Source organism: Cetorhinus maximus, chromosome 17, assembly GCF_964194155.1.
Source record: "Cetorhinus maximus chromosome 17, sCetMax3.hap1.1, whole genome shotgun sequence".
Classification (NCBI taxonomy): Eukaryota; Metazoa; Chordata; class Chondrichthyes; order Lamniformes; family Cetorhinidae; genus Cetorhinus; species Cetorhinus maximus.
This window is the reverse complement of record NC_135895.1, coordinates 97537832-97559349: the sequence shown is the minus strand read 5'-3', so window position 1 is coordinate 97559349 and position 21518 is coordinate 97537832. Positions and strand designations below refer to the sequence as shown.

General features: G+C 42.2%; 2 protein-coding genes across 2 annotated transcripts in view; both read left to right on the top strand.

Moving 5' to 3' along the window:
- The first annotated feature begins 3791 nt into the window (after nt 1–3791).
- On the top strand, nt 3792–15516 carry LOC144692789 (fibronectin type III domain-containing protein 7-like). The gene is made up of 4 exons (XM_078561870.1): nt 3792–4233; nt 5334–5594; nt 9592–9852; nt 15118–15516. The coding sequence occupies exons 1-4, from the start codon at nt 3954–3956 to the stop codon at nt 15408–15410; spliced, it is 1095 nt and encodes a 364-aa protein (XP_078417996.1). The 5' UTR covers nt 3792–3953; the 3' UTR covers nt 15411–15516.
- Nucleotides 15517–16465: 949 nt separating this feature from the next.
- The window catches only part of LOC144692705 (fibronectin type III domain-containing protein 7-like), a 28779-nt gene continuing 23726 nt past the window's right edge, over nt 16466–21518 (top strand). The window contains exons 1-5 of the mRNA XM_078561794.1: nt 16466–16511; nt 17463–17717; nt 17914–18174; nt 19570–19830; nt 20199–20453. Of these exons, the coding sequence (XP_078417920.1) occupies nt 16466–16511; nt 17463–17717; nt 17914–18174; nt 19570–19830; nt 20199–20453 (1078 nt within the window). The remainder of the gene's footprint in view (nt 16512–17462; nt 17718–17913; nt 18175–19569; nt 19831–20198; nt 20454–21518) is intronic.

Genomic DNA, 21518 nt, shown 5'->3' with positions numbered 1-21518 from the left:
CCAGTGTAAATTGGGGGACTTTAATTACCCAAATATTTATTGGGATAATGTTACAGTAAAGGGTAAGGAAAGGGAGGAATTTCTGAAACGTGTTTAGGCTGATGATGGGAATGCAATGAGTGTCGTCCATATGGAGTTTGAAAAGGCTGGTTAACAAAATTGAAGCTAATGGAACAGAAGGGTCAGTGACAGCTTGGATAAAATTGGCTTAAGGAGTGTAAACATCGAGCCATGTTAAATGGTTGCTTTTCCACCACTGGAGGGTTCAGGGCTAGGACCACTGATTTTTTGATATATTCTGGGGGTTCATGTGCATAGATCTTTGAAGGCAACAGGACTTATTGAGAGAGTAGTTTGCAAAGCAGAAGGATCTTGAACTTCATAAAGAGGGGTATTGAGTACAAAAACAGGGAAACTTGTCTGGAACTGTATAAAGTTCTGGTTAGGCTACAACTCCAGCCCTGGTCACCACACTTTAGAAAGGATGTGAGGGTACAGAGGAGGTTTACCAGAATTGTTCCAGGTATGAGGGATTTTAGCTACAAGGTTAGGTTGGAAAAACTGGGTTTCTTCTCCTGGGAGCAAAGAAGACTGAGGAAATCTATTAGAGGTGTACAAGATTATGACAGATTTAGATAAGGTGGGCAAAGTAAAGCTGTTCCCATTAGCTGATGGTACTTGGGTGGTGATAAATAATGATTTCAAAAGGAAATTAGATGGGCACTTGAGAGCTATGGGGATGGAAAGGGGAATAGGATTGATTGGATTGCTCTACAGAGAGCCAGAATAGACTCGATGGGCTGAATGGCCTCTACCTGCGTCGTTATGACTCTATGACATTTTCATGAAGATTTCAGTTAGAAAATAATTCTACAAAGATAAACAGCTGCTGGACAAGTGCCCTTCATCTGGTCTTTTTGTTCTTTTCAGTATCGTGCATCCCACAGAATCTCGATGTCCACTTGGATTGTGACACAAACGATGCTTCTGTGTCATGGACCCACACTAAAGGTGCAGTGTCATACTCTGCAACAACAGAAGGAAGTGATGGGCACACAGTGTCATGTGATACAGCCAACAGACAGTGTCAAATAACCAACCTACACTGTGGGCAGATGTATAATTTAACTCTAACAGCACTGGACGGTATATGTGACACTTCACAAAGCTCTATAATTGAATTCAGAACTGGTAAGTCCTTTTGTATGGGATAGAATAATTCAAAACTGGTACAACTGATTCCCATGACATCCCTTGATTTATATAGAACATTCCACATAATAATTCATCTCAAATCGTTGAGACAGGGAATATGAATATCGAACAGGAATTGGGAGAAGTTGTGAGTGAAGGCAGCATTTAGCTTTAAGGAGTCTTTTGAAGATAGGCAGGGCGGTAATGAGTCAAAATAAATTCCAACCAGAAAGTTCATGATGGCTAAAAGCTCAGTCTCCATCAGTGACGTGGAACAAGTGGGTGGCAAGGAGAGACTCGGGGGGGAGGGAAGAACAAAATAATCCAGAATCCAAAGATAAGGGACCAAAAACTAAGATCAAGAGCTAGAGATGCTTTCCAAAGTTAGTAGGATGGAGTGAGACAATGATGAGGCTTGAAATCATACTAAAGAAAGGCTGTTATTTATGTAGCACCTTTCCCAACTTTAAAAGCACATAACCGCCAATGAAATAATTTTGTAGTGTAGTCACTAATGTAGGAAATGATTTTGAGATGGTGAGGCATTGGACAAGAGGGATGACAGGTGTTCTGTGCAAGATGGAGTTTTATGGGATGGAATGCAGGACACCCTTGTGAAGAATTGTGGCAAGGTTGATTATATGCTGTTGACCCTTTCGAAACCTATTTCACTGTTTTGCATTTCTATTGAACTGGTCATGTACTGAGTTTTTGCTATGGCTGATAGTGTAATGCCATGTACCCGGAAACAGATGTGAAAAGGTGTATCAAACATGAATGTTTTTCTCCTTTATAAACTACAGGTCTAATTTCCTCCCTGTTACCCTGGCTCTCAAGGAATAGTTGACTCTTTCAGTTACATGCCATGTGTCATCCAGTATGAGAGCAGAGGACAGTAAATACAACAGCTGAAAGTGTAACTACAGCAATACATGTCCAACTAATAAAGTTCAAATACTGAATCATGAAAAATACGCCTTAACCTTAATACAGCAGGATGGCTAAAGATTTATTTGTAATTCTCCATTGAAACCAATGCCATCTTTGAGTGAAACTAAGCCATTTATTTTTGAAAAAGAGAAACATCATATTTTAAAAGAGCCAGTATTTTCCCTAGTAATCATTCCAATAGGTGCAGTACAATATGTTAGAGGATCTTATTTTTTAAAAGAAAATGTTAAGTAAATTAAATTTTGTTCAGAAGCACAAATATTGCGACATCTTTTTTTAAACATTTTAGATGGTAGATATTTCTTGCCCATGTCACAGCCAGTTATTGTTTCTGTATTTTGCAGCCCCATGCGCACCCCAATACATTGACACCAACCTAAACTGTGTCAGCAAGAGTACGACAGTGACATGGGAGAGGAGTGATGGTGCGCTGTGGTACATTACAACAGCAGAAGGACAAGATGGACACGTAACACTGTGTAACACAACAGAGACAAGCTGTGAATTCCTGGACCTGCACTGCAGCCAAACATATTTGATCACTGCCAAAGCAACAGATGGTTATTGTCAGAGTGTAAACACTTCCAGTTTTGAAACTGAAACAGGTAAACTTTCTAAAGAGGTTTGTGACTTCTGGGAATTGTTACATTGGCACCATCGCTAGTTCTGTCGTGAGGTTCAAGGTCTAGGAAGGTCATAGTGATAATTTGGGAGGTAATGTTACACTTGTTTTCCTCTCTGTGATGACCCTTTTCAGCAGAGACTTTGAATGATATGGTCTCTGGTTTTCCATCCAGTTACTAACATTAACACTTTGTCTTAGCAACCACGATCTTTCGTTTTAGAATTCCCTTCCACTGTGAGGCAGCCTGTCTAGAAGTTTGTAAACAAAAGCCCCGATCAGAAATTATAGTCCATGTTGAATTCTGTGTTTCTGAATGGAAACCTGGTTACTGCACGGTTATTGGGGATCTCTTCATTAAATATTTATTTTCTGAGTTTGGTATCAAAGGTTATCATTGGGCAAAGCTGTCGTAGAAGGATTTCTGTGTGAGGTCATCCATTTTGCAACCAAGAAAGATAAGGAAAGGTATTCTCTAAATGGTAAGAAACTGCAAACTGAAGGGGCAGAGAATTCTAGGGGTCCAGATACAGAAGTCACAAAAATACATAATGGACAGGCACAAATAAACAGTGAAATAGCTATTGGAACGTTCACCTTTATCTCGTGAGTGCTGGAGTTCAAAGGGGTGGAAGTTTGCTTAGACAGATTTTTGTTAAATTAGGGAATCAAGGGATAGAATTATGGAATGGTTACAGCACAGAGACCATTTGACCTGTTGTACCCGTGCCAGCTTTTTAAGAGCTACTCAGCTACTCCCACTCTCCTGCCTTTTCACCATAGCCCTGCAATATTTTTCCTCTTTAGATAATTATCCAACACTCTTTCCAAAGCCATGGGTGAACCCTCCTCTACCACACACTCAGGTAGTGCATTCCAGATCCTAACCACTAGCTGCCTACGAAGGTTTCTCGTTATGTCGCCACTGGCTCTTTTGCCAATCGCTGTAACTCAGTGACCTCTGACCTCTCAGTGAATTCTTGACCCTTCCGCCAATGTGAAATTTCTCATTATTTACACTGTCCAGAATCCTCATGATATTGAATATGAAACCAAAACGCAGGTACATGGTTAAGATACAGATCAGCCATGATCTAACTGACTGGCATAACAAGCCCGAAGGGGTAAATGACCTATTCCCGTCCCTATGTTCCCCATTGGAACTTTGTAACAGTATCACTAATTTATGACCTTTTTCCTCCTCCCAAAAGTCCCATGTTCCCCTCAGAATGTACAAGCCGATATTGATGCTGTCACAGCCTTTGTGACATGGGAGCTGAGTAATCTCACAGTGTCGTACACTGCAACAGCAGAGGGGAGTGATGGACACACAGCCACCTGTACCACATCTGAAACACACTGTCTAATCCCAGATCTTCACTGCAGCCAAATATACAGCATCTCTGTACTCGCATTTGGTGAAAACTGCAGCAGCATTCAAAGCTCCGGTTATGATATTGGGACAGGTAATATAGAAACAAAAAAAAAAACAAGTTTATGTAAAACCTTTTATCTTTCCTGGACATCTCAAGAGACTTCACAGTTAAGAGATTATTTTTAATGTGTAGTTGTTGTGCAGGCAAACTGAGCAGCCAATTTACTCAGAGCAAGATCCCAAAATGACATGTTAAGCTGTTTAGACAGTATTAATAGGGGACAATTCCCCAATGAAAATACTCCCAGCACTTCAAAATGTTGCTGCAGTCTCTTGCAATTGGAACAGCTGTGATAGGTGCTGGTTAAAAGCGTTATTGAAAAGACAGCACATGAACAGCCAGCACTAACTCAGTACAGCACTGACTTGTCAACTGAGCCCTCGGACTTTCTGACCTGCTAAGTTTAAACTGCCAGCCCACCAACTTTCCCATGGGTAGAAAGGGTTAAAATAGGCCACAGTGGTGAAATAGAAAGTAGTAATGAGAATTAGAAGGACCTAGAAAACAATGCTATCTTGCATTAGTATAAAAAGTGGACCCTGTCTGTTACAGCCATCACTGGACTGGCCCAATTGGAAATCTTATAAAAGTGCCTAGTTTACAAATATGTCAGCCAAAATTAAACCGGGACACAGAACCAATGTCCTGCCATCCCAAATAAACAACATGTACCTGCCTGGGAGCTGCCATCCTTCAGTGGGGCCCCAGGGTGCTCCTGTACACAGCGGCAGGAGCACAGCCCCACGTTCCCCTGATTTCATCCCCCTTCAGCCTGCACTCCAGCAACTTTCACTCATTGTGGATATCAGCAATAAGCTAGAGATTTGGGGATCTGTATTCTTCTATGCCCATCTGGCATGCTTGATATAGATATTTAACATTAAAAAAAAATACATATAGACTTAATGTTCAAAGTGGGTACAGATCATAGTGACATAGAATCCTGAGCCGAAATTTGTTTCCAGAATACATTAAATCTAGATTTAGTCGTCACAATGTGAAGTATAATGATGATTGCTTTACTAGGGTTATTTAAGTTCTGTGTGATATTGGCAAAGACGATTTTTCCAAAAGTATTTCTCACATGAACCCTATGATTATTAATGTTTCTATTAATGCCTTTTCTACAGCGCCATGTGCCCCAGGTAAAATCGTTGTGAATGTGGACTGTAATTCGAATAGAGTAGTAGCGTCATGGGGACGGACTAATGGAGCGATATCATACGATGTAACTGCAGAAGGCAGCGATGGACGTACACACTCGCACAACACAACAGAGTCACGCTATGAAATGCTGGATTTACACTGTGGACAGACCTACAACATAACTGTAACAACACTCAGTTATGGTCGGAATGGCTTTTCAAGTACTTCTGTCCAAATCCAAACTGGTAAAGCTATTAATCCTTAAATAATATCTACTATGGATACAGTTCTACATTTACTTATTCTGCATGTTTACAGGACAGAGAGAAGGAATTGATATTTGTTTGTATTTTATAAACAGCACCATGCATTCCTGAGAATCTAAAAGCTGAGCTGAATTGTGATTCGAATGCAGTATCCTTCCCATGGGATGACACTGATGGAGCAAAGTTATACACTGTGACCGCTCAAGATAGTCAAAGAGTTACAGTTTTGTTCAACACCAGTGATACCATGGGAAGAATTTTCAGGTCGGCGAGCGGGGGCAGGGCCCGCTCGCTGATGCGTAAAATGACGCACGGTGATGTTGGGTGGGTGCCCAGATGTCACCGCGCGTCATTTAGATTTCCAGCTCAGCAGGCGCACAGACGAGTCGGCTGCCCGCCCGCCAAACTGTCAAAGGCCTAATTGAACTAATAAAATGAGCTGCTTGTCCAACCTTAAGGTTGGCGGGGGGGCAGGCGAAGAGCCCGGGCAGCCTTGGCATTTTTCAAGGAACCTCACCCACGGGCAGGATGAGGTTTCATGAAGTGTTTAAAAATTCAATGAAAATTTTTTTAACAATTCATTGATGTCCCAGCTCCATGTGACACTGTCACATGAGGGGACATGTTTTAAAAGCTTTTCATTTCTTTACTTAGACGTTTAAAACTTAAGCTAATCTCCCTGAGGCACCTTTGCGAAAGGCTCAGGGAATCCCCCCACCGTCCGCACAGGGAGCGCTCAGCACTTCCAGGTGTGTCATGCTGGGCAGGTCTTAATCGGCCCGCCCATGTTAAATAGCAGCATGACCCCAATTGGTGCCCCCAGTCGGGTTCACGCCCGCTCCCGCCCCGCTCCCGCACAACCACCCCGACAGGGGGAAAATTCCAGCCCGTGGCTCGAATCCCATATCTGCAGTGTGGTGAACATTATACAATCTCTGTTCCAGCAACAGACAACATCTGCAAAAGTCCTGAGAGTGCAGTGGTGAATGTACACGCAGGTATTGCTCATTTCCATAAAATATTTTGTAGCATCTTAACCAATAAGGTTTTACATTCCACAGGCAGTAGCTGCATAAGTGAATCTTTATGTTGTTAACTATGCTCTTGTTAAAGGGGCCCCCGTGCATGGCGCAGGTGAAATTGCAGACCCCACTTTATACCATCCACATCAGAGTTACTGTTTATGTATTTGGTCTGACTATTGAGAAATGGCATTTTGAACATTTTCATTTTGCATCCTCTTTAACCTAAAATGTTTTCACTGATCCGATGGAAGCAGAATTTAGTGTTCTAAAAGATCCTGCATAATGGAGTTAGCATTTTCCAATAGGTTAGCACTGACAATATCTTTCCAAATTGTGGGTCTACGCAGCCCCCACTGTGCCACCCCCAACTCCTACCCAACACCACAACCCATCCAAGCACGAGAAATCAAGAATGTTATTATTAGGGGTATCTAACTGGACAAGCATTACATTTTAGCACAGCAAACGATTTGGAACCCCAAATCACAAAATATGGAGCTGGATACTTAAAAAAGTCAATATTGAATTCACACGTTTCCTTGGGGATAAGAGGGTTGTCTTATGAGGAAAGATTGAGAAGGTTGGGCCTATACTCATTGGAGTTTAGAAGAATGAGAGGTGATCTTATTGAAGCATATAAGATTCTGAGGGAGCCTGACAGAGTCGATGCTGAGAGGATGTTTTCTTTCGTGGGGTAATCTAGAACTAGGGGACACGGTTTAAAAGTTTAAGGCAGAGTTGAGGAGGAACTTCTTCTCTCAGGAGGTCATTAATCTTTGGAATTCTCTTCCCCAGAGAGCAGTAGCTGAATATATTCAAAAATGAGTTAGACAGATTTTTGATTGACAAGGGAGTCAAGGAGAAAGCAGAGAAGTGGAGTTAAGGCCACAATCAGATCAGCCATGATCTTATTGAATGGCAGAGCAGGCTTGATGGGCCAAATGGCCTACTCCCACTCCTATTTCTTATGATCTTATATCTTTGGAAGTTCAGCGGAAATATGGATCGCATGCGAAGATTGGTTGAAGCCTAAGGTAATTAATGAATAAAAAGATGTCCAAAGATAAGCTTCTGAATTTCTCGTGACTGGAAAGATCTTCCGGATGGGCATCAGAAAATCAGACAGCAAAGAAGGAGACCAATTGGCTGTTTGGGAGACTTTCCATTTAGAACTATTCCACTGGTCTTTCCCCATAGCTCTGTAAATGTTTCATTTTCAAGTATATATCCAATTCCCTTTTGAAACTTATGAGTGAACTTACACCATCCTTTCAGGAGAGTACATTCCAGATCAGAATAACACATTGGGTAAAAAAATTCTCACCTCACCTTTAGCTATTTGCCAATTACCTTAAATCTGTGACTTCTGGTTGCCAACCCTCCTACCAATGAAAACAGAGTAAACAAGGAAAAACTATCAAAACTACTTTAAGCATCTCTATTAAGTCTCTCCTTAACTTTCTCTGCTTGAAGTAGAACAACCCCAACGTCTCCAGTGTCTCCAGATAACTGAAGTCCCTCATCCCTGGTATAATTTTAGTTACTCGCCTCTGCATTGTCTCCAAGGCCTTCATGTGCTTCCTAAAGTGTTGCACCCAGAAATAGACATAGTGCTCCAGCTGAGACTAACCAGTGATTAATAAAGATATAGCATATATTTCTTACTTTTGGTTTATGTTGCCTCTCCTTATTCTTCTTCTAAAAAGGATCACTTCACATCTGCCATATGTGGCCCCATTTCACCCTAACACTATATGCTCCTGAAGTCCTATCCTTCTCACTCTTTATCGTGTCATTGGCAAATTTGAAATTATGCTCTAAATAATTAATTCCCGGTCATTAATATGAGCAGTGGTCTAATAATAACCCTTGGAATTCCACTGCATATTTATTTCAAGTATGAAAAATAAGTCTACCACCACTCTCTGATTATTGTCTCTCAGCCAATTCGTACCTATACTGCCATTGTCCCTTTAATTCCATGCTCTCCAATTTTGCTAACAAGTCAATTAGGTGATACTTCATCAAATGCCTTTTGAAAGTCCATATACATGACATAAACCACATTACACCATCAACACTCAATATTGTTTCATCAAAGAACTCAATCAAGTTTGTCTGACACAATTAGCCTTTAACAGATCCTTGCTTTATTAACCCATGTTTTCCCAAGTGACAATTTTCTCAGGGATTATCGTCCCTAGCCGACTCCTCATCATCGACATTAGGAAGACTGTCCTCTAGCTACTAGGTTTATCCTTTTCCCCTATTTTTAACAAGGGTGAAATATTTGTAACCCTTCAGTCCACTGGCTCTACTCCCATATCCAAGAAGGATTAAAAAATTGTTGTAGCCAGAACATCTGCATATTGCACTGTTACTCCCAATACACCCCACCCCTACAGCAACCTAGGATGCAACCCAACAGGACCGAGTGACTTCTAATTTGAGCATGATCCTATTATCCATAATAATGTTCACCATGCTGGTGTAGCAACTATCGTAAACTTAAGTTAAAATTGCTTGGTCAATATTTGCAGACAATGACAAAACATCCTATTGATTTATTCAGAGCCACTAAGTGATGAGTGATGCACAAACTAGAATCAGTGCTATCACTATTTTGAAAAGTGCTGCAAACTACACACTTAGGCCAGCACAATTATTTTTCTAAGAATTTGCATGTGAATGTGACTTCAGCTAGATAGTCTCTTGTTAGGGTGTTTATGCGACAGAATTAATGCAGGTCTACATTTATGGTACTTGTTGTGTGAAATAACAGTCTGCATGCTTTAATTTTATATTTGCTTTCCTGTGTTTATAGAATGACAAGTTCTAATGCAATTATTGAAAATTTAGAAAATTTATCCATTCCTTTATTTATTTGAAATTACACTGATGGTTTTATTCTGTCACCTGACATCCATTTTAACTTTCAATCTCATTTTCAGTCCCTTGTGATCCACAGAATGTAGAAGTAAGACTGGATTGTAACCTAAATACAGCTTTGGTCTCGTGGGACTATAGTAAAGGTGCACTGTTGTACACTGCCTTTGCTGAAGGAGCCGATGGGAACATCACATCGTGCAGCACATCAAAAACATCGTGTAGAACACCCAGGTTACTCTGTGGCCAGTTATATTCTGTATATGTCACAGCATCTGACAGCACATGCAACCAATCCCAGAGTTCAGTCATTGAAATTCAAACAGGTAACTCCTTACTTTATTAATTGATGCAGCATGTAGTCAAAAAAAAGTAATGTTCCAGAAATGTTAATTACTGGAATAATTAATTATTAACATATAATACAATGAAATAAGTATCTATAATGCCTCGGTCCTTCTGTTCACCAAAATCATTCAATGTACTCTGTTAAGTGTGTACTCTGAATTCTTAATTTATCCACTAAAATGTATCACCTCACACACTTCCATTCTATATTGTTTATGGCACATTTCTGCTCCTTCTCCTAACCAGTTCATATCTCCCTGAAACCCCTTACAATTTTCCTCACTGTTTGTCAAATCTCTTACTTTTGTGTCAACGAATTTGATAAGTTCAAAGCATCCAAATATAGAGAAGGCAAAAGCAAATCCAGCACTGATGCCTGGCTGCACCACATTCTTCTCCAATGCAGCTAACACTATGTGCACAAACTCTATGGTGAGGTGTTACAATCCACATAGAGATTGATAACTTTTTAAAAGAGCCAAGTTTCCAGAATGACCCAACTGAAATGACCGAAGGACAAGATTTCAATTTTTAAGACATTTACTGTAACAAACAAGCTAAAATTAAAATAATACAAACATTAACTGACAAGTGATACATCAAACTAAAGAAAAAGGTAAGTTTTGCATTAACTAACTAAATCAACTGAGATACGACTTACAGAACACATACTTTACGCCATACTTCTGTCAGACATATAGGCCAGGATTTTCCAGTCCCATTCTAGCGGGACCCACCGCGGGCGGCGGCGCCCCAGCCAGAAGTCCATTAACTTGTAGCGGGACTGGAATATCGCAGCAGCGGGCAGGTGCGGAAAATCCCGCCGATAGTATTAAAGGAACAGTGACAAAGGACTAGATTTTCATTGGGGGAGAATTTTCTCCCCATCAGAGGGGGCTGAGTGGAAGCGGATGCGGGCGGGCGCACAGCCGGTCACCACCCGCGATCGGCTGGGCGCCACCATTTTGCGTGGGCGGCCAATTAAGGCCCGCCCAGCATGACCCGCACCCAGAAGCACTGAGCGCTCCCCGTGCGGGCGGGGGGAATACACTGAATCGGGGCCTACGCTATTTCGCGCATGCACGCAAAAGAGCGCAGAAATCTCCCTGAGGCACAGAGCTGCCTCAGGGAGATCAGTTTGATATTTAAAAATTTAAATAAAGGAAGAATAAAACTTTTAAGACATGTCCCCTCATGTGATAGTGTCACATGAGCTGGGACATGTCAATGAACTTTAATTTAAAAAAATTATTTAATTTATAAACCCTTCATGAAACCTCATCCCGCCCGTGGATGAGGTTTCATGATAAATGTGAAGGCCGCCTGGGCTCTTCACCTGCCCCCCGCCAACCCTAAGGCTGGATGGGCAGCTCAGTTAATAACTTTACTTAGTTTTTAAATGGCCTTAATAGGTTTTTGACAGTTCGGTGGGTGCGCAGCCAACTCTGCTGCGCACCCGCCAAACTGAAGATCTGAAGACGTCGGGACACACACCCAGCGTCACCGCGCATCATTTTACGCGTCGGTGAGCAGGGGCGATTCTGGCCATGGAGTCAGAAGTCTTTGTTAAGGTGAAAAAATGGCAGCCAGGACCCTATTCCAGGATTTCTGACCCCATTCCTGACACCCCCAATTTTCACCAGTGCAGGTTAAGTGTGCGGGTTGGTGTGGCTCGTAAGCTCACAACTTGCACTCCTGGCCAGGCCGGCTCCATAGCAATACTAGGCATCTCCTAGTCCCCCACAGTTTCATGAAGTCGGGCCAGCTTTTAAAGAAATCATGGTTCACGGCCCCTCAGATGTCTCATGCACCATACTTGGATGAAGGAACCTTTAGAAAGGTATTTAGAAAGGCCTCGTTATGTATTCTTGGCTGAGAGCCCAGACATCCATTAAACTGTTGAAACAGCATCGTCCCAGGGAAAATATTGCTTGATTGACAGCTCTTGCTCTGTGATCTATTCTGTCAATTGCATAGTGTTTATTTACACTATTTACAAGATGAAGCGGTGTCAAGAGCTTGCAGTTTCTGCTATTGATACTTTAAAGGGTCTGGATGATTGACACATTTATAGGGCTGTAGCGAAAGAAGCTTTTTTTAAGAAACTAGAAAGTTATGAATGAATGAATGGGTTTCACAAATACTATTGTTACAATAGTGTTCATTGGTTCTATACAGAATGTATAGTGGGTGAATGGGCATGAAAGTGCCATAGCTTGGCATGGAGGGTATGAGGGCCATAGTGGGTATAAGGGCATAGCTTGACATGGAGGGTATGAGAGGCTATGGGGGGTGGGTAGGGAGCATGAGTTGGAAAGAATGGGGCATGGGGAGTATGTTGTGGGCGGGGAAGAAGTAGCGTGAGGGGTGACTGGAGAGCTGTTTTTTGTTTTGCTGCTATTATTACAACTGGGACGAAGTGCCAGAACACCAAGTTGGGCCTTTTAAACAGCCTTCCTTGGCACATGGCAGCCCTTGTGGCTGCCTCCAAACTCTTTCTTGGGGCAGCAGGCCTGACTCCAGTTAGTACCCGCTCCCCCCAGAATGAAAATCTGGTCTTTGCTGGCACTTTCACCCAAGGCGGGCAGACCGAGCTGGGAACTCCCACTACCCGCCTCTAGGATAAAAATCCAGCCCAAAGTCATTCCCACCTCTCCGCGCCACACAGGTTAAAACTTCCAATGGCCTTTGACAATTATTCCACTGCTCCAAAGTTTTCTTGGATACGATCACCATCAGCATGGCACAAGATGAATTCCCCTCTCCTTCAGGATACAACACTGTTGACAGTCCAGAATTCCAGGGATTCCTTTGTCCAACTCTTTTAAATAGTTTAGTTGGCCCTGGTAAAACTGTTCTCTCCAAAGAGAGTTTTACTTCTGCTACCCATCATTTCTTACAGAACAGTGAAGACCTGTTCCTGGGAGAGTTCCAATTCCTCTGCCTGCGACTCTGCAGTAGCTGTCCTATGTCCTGTGAGATACTATGAAAGGTGCTAAAACTGCCATCCGACACCTCAGTAGGTTCCTATTTGAGTTTCTCTCCCTATGGTAACCTGCGATCACATGGCCGCTTGCCCGAACTGAAGTGTTTGTCAGGAGTTCACCATTCCCCTTTTCAGAATGTTCCTTTCACTTTAAGTCAAAGGGCCATTTTAAAACATAATCACCTTGTAAAGTGCAGCGTTAATGCCAGAGTCATTTCAATGAAGTCACTAGACAGAAAGTCCGTGTGATCAGGTGACATGCCAGTTTTAAAGCCCATTTACTTTAATTTTTTTTTATTCATCCATGGGATGTGGGCTTCGCTGGCTGGGCCAGCATTTATTGCCCATCCCTAGTTGCCCTTGCCCTTGAGCTGCCTTCTTGAACCGTTGCAGTCCATGTGGTGTAAATACACCCATACATAGTGCTGTTAGGAAGGGAGTTCCAGGATTTTGACCCAGCGACGGTGAAGGAACGGCGATATATTTCCAAGTCAGGATGGTGAGTGGCTTGGAGGGGAACTTCCAGGTGGTGGTGTTCCCATGTATCTGCTGCCCTTGTCCTTCTAGATGGTAATGGTCATGGGTTTGGAAGATGCTGCCTAAGGAGTCTTGGTGAGTTCCTGCAGTGCATCTTGTAGATGATACACACTGCTGCTACTGTGCATCGGTGGTGGAGGGAGTGAATGTTTGTGGATTTGATGCCAATCAAGCGGGCTGCTTTGTCCTGGATGGTGTCAAGCTTCTTGAGTGTTGTAGGAGCTGCACTCATCCAGGCAAGTAGGGAGTATTCCATCACTCTCCTGACTTGTGCCTTGTAGATGGTAGACTGGCTTTGGGGAGTTAGGAGGTGAGATGCTCGTCACATGATTCCTAGCCTCTGAGCTGCTCTGTAGCCACAGTATTTATATGGCTAGTCCAGCTCAGTTTCTGGTCAATGGTAATGCCCAGGATATTGATATTGGGCTATTCAGTGGCGGTAATGTCATTGAATATCAAGGGGTGATGGTTGGATTCTCTTTTGTTGGAGATTGTCATTGCCTGGCACTTGTGTGGCATGAATGTTACTTGCCACTTGTCAGCCTGTTGTCCAGGTGTTGCTGCATTTGGACATGGACTGCTTCAGTACCTGAGGAGTCGCAAATGGTGCTGAACATTGTGCAATCATCAGCGAACATCCCCACTTCTGACCTTATGATGGAAGGAAGGTCATTGATGAAGCAGGTGAAGATGATTGGGTCGAGGACACTACCCTGAGGAACTCCTGCAGTGATGTCCTGGGACTGAGATGATTGATCTCCAACAACCACAACCATTTTCCTTTGTGCTAGATATGACTCCAAATAGCAGAGAGTTTTCCCTCTGATTCCCATTGACTCCAGTTTTGCTAAGGCTCCTTGATGCCACACTTGGTCAAATGCTGCCTCGATGTCAAGGGCAGTCACTCTCATCTCACCTTGGAAGTTCAGCTCTTTTAATCATGTTTGAACCAAGGCTGTAATGAGGTCAGGAGCTGAGTAGACCTGGGGGAACCCAAATTCGGCATCAGTGAGCAGGTTATTGCTAAGCAAGTGCAGCTTGATAGCACTGTTGATGACGCCTTCCATTACTTTACTGATGATCAAGAGTATACTGATGGGGCGGTAACTGGTTGAGTTGGATTTGTCCTGCTTTTTGCCTACAGGACATACCTGAGCAAATTTCCACATGGCTGGGTAGCTTCCAGTATTGTAGCCGTACTGGAACAGCTTGGCTAAGGGCGCGGCAAGTTCTGGAGCACAAGTCTTCAGTATTATTGCAGTACTATTACTATTTCAGTACTATGGAGAGCAAAATCAGTTGGGGTCCAAAAGCGGCATTGTTACCTGATTTTGTCACGTTCCCAACTTTCTATCCACATCGTTACATTTCTTCTTACACCATATGAATAAATTTTACTAACCTCCTGTGGGACACAATATTGAACACCTTCCAAAAATCTACATACTCTACATTCATTAAATTTCCTATATCTAGCCATTAAAATCATCAAACATGACTCACCTTTAACAACTCCATACTAGCGGTCCTTGATTAATCTTTATTTCTAAATTCTCACTAATTTTATCTCCAGTCAGGAATTCTAATTGTTATTCCACAACTGACGTTAGACTAACTATAGTTAACATGGTTTATCTTTCTTGATGGCATACAAATTAGATGAATCTAAGTAAAAAAACTGACTGTGCCTTAATCCATCTTATTTCTCTGATATCTTCAGCTCCTTGCAGTCCCCAGATTGTAAGTGCTTCTTTGGAGTGTACAACACACACAGCATCAGTATTGTGGGAGCAGAGTGACGGTGCAGTGAACTACATCGCAATTGCAGAAGGAATGGATGGAGACAGGTATCCATGCAACACAACAGAGGAAAACTGTGAGATCGTAGACCTCCCATGTGGTCAGATATACAGTATAACTATATTAGCAATGGATGAGAGTTGTACCAGTTTACCAAGTCCAGCTTTTGAAATCCAAACAGGTAAAACCTTGGTTGTGTTTTTATTAAAATAAACAGAATAGAGTCCCTAAAAGGCAGGAAAAACTAGAAAGAATGTAGAATTATAAAGCAGTAGATTAATAAACAAAGAATTAAAGAAAATAAACAGAACATAGTCCCAAAAAAAACAGGAAAATTTATAAGCCCAAGTGGCATTATCAAACTGTAAATTAATAAACACTACTTCATATTTTGTATATTGATAATTTCTATAGTTAATCCTTGTTACAATCCCATCTATCCAGCAGTCAATTCTACTCAATATTGATCAAACTGCCTCTCATGCATGTTGTAGAGCTCTTTTTAGCTCAGGAAACTGTCAGGAAATCAGTACATACCAGGGATTGGTGCCTTTACCCAGTAAACATCTAGGAATCCGGATACATTAGGAAGCAGTGCCTTGGTCTACTCTTCCAATTTGTGGGGCTTCCTTACTGGATTGCTTTTGGGTTTATTGAAACTGTTGAAGATTTTCAGCTGTGAGCTGAGAGTTGGATGTTGTCGTTTTAGTACATCATTTCCCTTGGACATACTTGAAGGATTCACAGACTGATTGACAATCCAGCTGGCCACAAACTGAGAGTTCCTTCCATTGCTATATGCATTATTGTACTAGACAATAGGGTGGTTAGGCCATTACAGGAGACTGGCTAACATTTATCCTCAAACACCACTGCAAGCATATTACCTAGATATTATCTCATTGCCCTGGGATTGCACTCTGCACAAAATAGCTGCATTGTTTCCCTATATTAATTGTAAAATTTGATATTGTGTAGATTTCAGAAATGTATATGTAACGTTAAATCTACTACGGTTTAAGTATTTCATTCCATGTTTTCTCCTATCTACAGCCCCTTGTATCCCACAGAATGTGGTCGCTCACATCAACTGTGAAAGTAATAATGTGTCAGTGTTTTGGGATCCCAGTAATGGCACAGAATCATACCTTGTAACAGCCCAAGGAAGCAATGGTCATTGGGCCTCATGCAATGCAACAGACACTGAATGTGTGATCTCAGATGTGTATTGTGGACTGAGCTACTATATAACTGTAGAGGCAATCCGCATGCAATGTAACAGCTCACAAAGCTCTGCTGTTACAGTTAAAACAGGTAATTCTAGACATGAATTTAGAGTTTAAAAATTCTAAAATAAATACACTCTACAGAGACCCACAGAAAAATACATTTGTCATGCCATTAGTATCTTTATTGCAACAGTACTTTTTAAAATCCCCATCCTGTGCCATTCCATCCTTCCCATGCAATCCCTCTCATGCCATATCTATCCCATTCCTTTCATATCATCCGCATCCTCCATTCCAACCACATTCATTAGTTCCCATGCATTTCCGCTCCCATGCCATTCCCCTTTGCTGCCCCCTCCTGCATGCCACTCACCCCATAACATCCCCCCACGCTACTTCCTCCCCTCCCGATTTCTCTAGCCAGGATAACATTGTTGTTGACATTCCCCTGCTTTCCAACCCACAAAACATTTGCAGTGAAAGTAGTGTTCTCACTACACAACAGACCTTCTTTAAACCCCCCTCCCATCCCATGCCATTCCATCCCTCTCAGGCCATACCCATCCCATTCTTTTCATCCCCCTCATATGATCCCCATCCTATCCCTTCTTCCAGAGCCAATTCCTTCCTCTATTCCATACCTCCCATGCATTCATCCTTCTCATTCCTTGTTCTCCTCCCTGCTGTTCAGCCACACCCATCCTACCCCTACCCATGCTGTCGCCCCTGTCTCCCCACCTCACTCCCACCCACACCCCTCACCCTTTGGGTGGTTTATCTTTAGTGAGGTTATTCTGCACCTGGGGGATGACAACTGGTTAATTAAATATTTCGAAACTTTATTGAGGGTACCCAGGCATCATTCACCACAGAAAACCACCAACAGATGCACCCTTTAAATTGACCAATCAAAACAGTCCAGATAGAAAAAAACTGTGTTTTTATTATTAAAGATTGGTTGGAACATGGAGGTTTTTGTATATTTTGGATCAGTATTTTTTCCATAAGGGAATGCTTGTGAATTTTCTTTTTGCAGTACCATGTGTCCCACAGATTGTTGATACTCTCATGAACTGTGATGATGGATATTTGTCAGTCTCATGGGAATCAAGTGAAGGTGCAATTTCATACATTGCGACTGCTGAAGGAAGCAATGTACAACAATGCAGCGCTAATGAAACCATGTGTGATATCCCTGACCTGAACTGTGGAGAAACCTACACCATCACCGTTCGTGCACACGATGATTCATGTGACACTGCTGAAAGTCCTTCTGTCTCAATGAAAACAGGTAACTAAAGAGAAACGGATTTTCCCATAACACTAATATCTGCATCAATCTCACTAACCCTGATTTCTACACTGTCTAAATACTTTTTCCAGAAAAACTCTCGAATGCATTTGCATGAAGGCTTCAGTTCAAAAACAATTCCACAAAGCAGCCACTGGTCATTGTGCTCTTTACCTGGTCTTTTTGTTCTTTTCAGTATCGTGCATCCCACAGAATCTCGATGTCCACTTGGATTGTGACACAAACGATGCTTCTGTGTCATGGACCCACACTAAAGGTGCAGTGTCATACTCTGCAACAACAGCAGGAAGTGATGGGCACACAGTGTCATGTGATACAGCCAACAGACAGTGTCAAATAACCAACCTACACTGTGGGCAGATGTATAATTTAACTCTAACAGCACTGGACGGTGTGTGTGACACTTCACAAAGCTCTATAATTGAATTCAGAACTGGTAAGTCCTTTTGTATGGGATAGAATAATTCAAAACTGGTACAACTGATTCCCCATAAAAATCTCACTTAGGTGTAATCCTCCACATTATAAATATCTTTAAATGCTCCATTAGGACAGGGAATTTACTGTCTGATCAGGAATTGAGATACGAACTAGAACTTACAACATTTTTTGTATTATGTCTCCACTAAACGCAAGTAGCATATTATTTTGAGTGTAAGTAGCCAAACAAGGCACATGACTGAAGTTGACAGGAATGGACAGTCAACAAGTGGCCTAAGGGGAATATTTGACCCATTCTGTCGGCTACTTTTCATGTGTCATTCAGTATGAGTAAAGATAAATAATATAAATACAACTGCTGAAAGTCAAGCAAAAGAAACACAAGTCAAATTACTAAAGTACAAATGCTGAATGGCTAAAAATTGCCTCGATTGTTCTACACAAGGATGGGTATAGAAATTTTTTGTGTCATTCTCAATGAAACTAGCACCATATTTGCATGAAACTAAGCCATTTACTTTCAAAAGACAGCCTTCCTGTTTTAAAAAGGGTCAGAATTTTCCTTAGGAACTGTTGCAGTAGATGCAGTCAAATATGTTAGGGCATTTTACTCACTAAAAGACAATATAAAAATAAATTATTGTTCAGAAGCACAAATTAGAGTGACTTGGGCTGGAATCTTCCAGCCAGGAGTCGGGTCCATTTCAGACTCCATGGCACAGTGTCATGATCGTCCAGGAGGCTGCCAGTTAACTTGCTGCCTCCACATTCACCATCCAATTAAGGACGGCAGGAGCAATCGGGATGCAGGGAGGCCCAAGTAGAGGGCCTGGCTGGCTGGCAGCCTCCTGGAAGAGGTGGGCTCTGATGAGGCGGAAGGTGAGAGCTGCATTTTAAGGCACACTCGAAAGGCTGCAGGTCTACTAACAAAGAAGGCTCAAAGCTGTTAGGGCTATCAAAGCTGAGCCAACCCGCTCAAGATTGGTCTTGGCCATGCTGTGACTTTTTCAAAGTTGCTATCAGAAGCGCATTGAGAGCGGGCTCCGATGGCTGTTTGACCTCCCGCCAAACCATTGCCATGCTCTGTGGGTGGCAGGGCGTGGTGGGGAGGCAATTGACATGGGGAAAGTTCCGTTGGTGTGGGAAAATGGCTCATAAATGGGGCCATAATTACCTTGATTGGTTACCTGCCTCCGTGAAGGGGGCTGTTGATTTCCCTGGTAGCCCACTCCTGGTAAACTCACTCAGTATTGGGGAGCTTTAGATACTCCCCCATTCCCCTTCAGCCTTCCGAGAGACTGAGAAGATTCCACCCTTCTGATTTTGAATGTTTTGGATTATAGATATTTCTTGCCACGTCACAGCCAGTTTGTGTTTCTGTATTTTGCAGCCCCATGTGCACCCCAGTATATTGATACCAACCTAAACTGTGTCAGCAAGAGTATGACAGTGACATGGGAGAGGAGTGATGGTGCGCTGTGGTACATTACAACAGCAGAAGGACAAGATGGACACCAAACACTATGTAACACAACAGAGACAAGCTGTGAATTCCTGGACCTGCACTGCAGTCAAACATATTTGATCACAGTCAAAGCAATGGATGGTTATTGTCAGAGTGTAAACACTTCCAGTTTTGAAACTGAATCAGGTAAAATTTCTAAAGAAGTTTCTGATATTTAATAACTTTTACACTGACAGAGTAGCAAGTGCTGTTGTGAGCTCTGAGTTTGAATGCTCAGATCTCTGGATTTCTATCCACCTACCAGCTTTAATGGCAGATGGTTCTATTTGTAGAATAGAAGAATAAGCTTTCCCTTTCTTTCCCCCCGCTATGAAGCAGCCTCTTCAGAAACTTGCAAACAAAAGGTCGAATCATGAATTAAAGTTCACGTTGAATTCTCTGTGTGATCTCATTAGGTGCTTATTTATTGAGTTTCATATCAAAGGTAAGAATTTTGACTCCACACTGGTATCACTAATTCATGATATCTCATTTCTCTTTCCTCCTCCCATAAGTCCCATGCCCCCCTCAGAATGTACAAGCCGATATTGATGCTGTCACAGCCTTTGTGACATGGGAGCTGAGTAATCTCACAGTGTCATACACTGCAACAGCAGAGGGGAGTGATGGACACACAGCCACCTGTACCACATCTGAAACACACTGTCTAATCCCAGATCTTCACTGCAGCCAAATATACAGCATCTCTGTACTCGCATTTGGTGAAAACTGCAGCAGCATTCAAAGCTCCAGTTCTGATATTCGCACAGGTAATATAGAAATGAAACATTTTGCCTTTGTAAAACATCTTTAGTCACCACAGGGCACTTCACAGCCAAGGGTTTGTTTTTGAAGTGTGGTCCTTCTTGTTATGTATGCAAACTGAAGCAGCCAAGTTAATCACCACACAAACACCAACAGTTTGCATTTATATTGCATCTTTAACATAAAACTTCCCAAGGCACATCAGTGGAGCATAATGCGACAAAATGTGACACTCAGCCACATAAAAGACATTAAGGCTGTTGACAAAGAGTTTGGCCAAAGAAATAGGTTCTACAGAGCATTTTAAAGGAGCAGCAAAGACAGAGCAGCTGAAGGCGTGGCTGCCACTGATGGAGATCTAAAAAAATCGGGGATGCACAGGAGGTCGGAATTGGAGGAGCACAGAGATCCGGGAGAGAAGTCATTAAATCAGATGACAAGTTAATCTGTTTAGACAATGTTAGTAAGGGGCAGCTCCCTAGTGAGACAACTTTCAACCCTTCAAAAATGGTGCTATGTGATCTCACAACTGGAAAGGTGTGACAGATGTGGCCTTAAAGTGTGATTGGAAACACAGCACATGGACAACTAGCACTGCCTCGGTATAATATAAGCCTATCAGCTGAGTCCTAGAACATTTCAACCTGCTTATTTTAAACTGTCCACCTGAAAGTTTTGCCATGGTTGCGAAGTGTTAAAATAGACCACAATGATGAAATAGGCAGAATTGGACAGTTGTTAACCGGAAAGCTGCATAAACAACCCAAGACATGACTTGTAAAGAGCTTGATTTGGAGTGTTGTTTTGTATGGATGCCAGGCTTGGACCTTACGGAAATAGGAGACCAACCTGCTAAGTAGCTTTGAAATGTGGGTTTGGAGGAGAATGGAAAAGGATCAGTTGGACAGAAACAGTAACAAATGGCGAAATGCTGAGGAGAGTGAAAGAACAAAGAAATTTGCTGAATGTAGTTAGGGAACGGCAGAGAGACTGGACAGGGCACACCTTAGAGGAAACAGTCTAGTAAGAGATGCTATGGAGGAAAGATTTTAGAGGAAGGAAGAGAATAT

What these genes read in the sequence shown, in the direction of transcription:
- LOC144692789 (XM_078561870.1), top strand. Translation starts at nt 3,954, where the DNA reads ATGACCTTTTTCCTCCTCCCAAAAGTCCCATGTTCCCCTCAGAATGTA. An exon ending in CGGTTATGATATTGGGACAG is followed by an intron (nt 4,234 to 5,333) that starts GTAATATAGAAA and finishes CCTTTTCTACAG; the next exon opens with CGCCATGTGCCCCAGGTAAA. An exon ending in TTCTGTCCAAATCCAAACTG is followed by an intron (nt 5,595 to 9,591) that starts GTAAAGCTATTA and finishes TCTCATTTTCAG; the next exon opens with TCCCTTGTGATCCACAGAAT.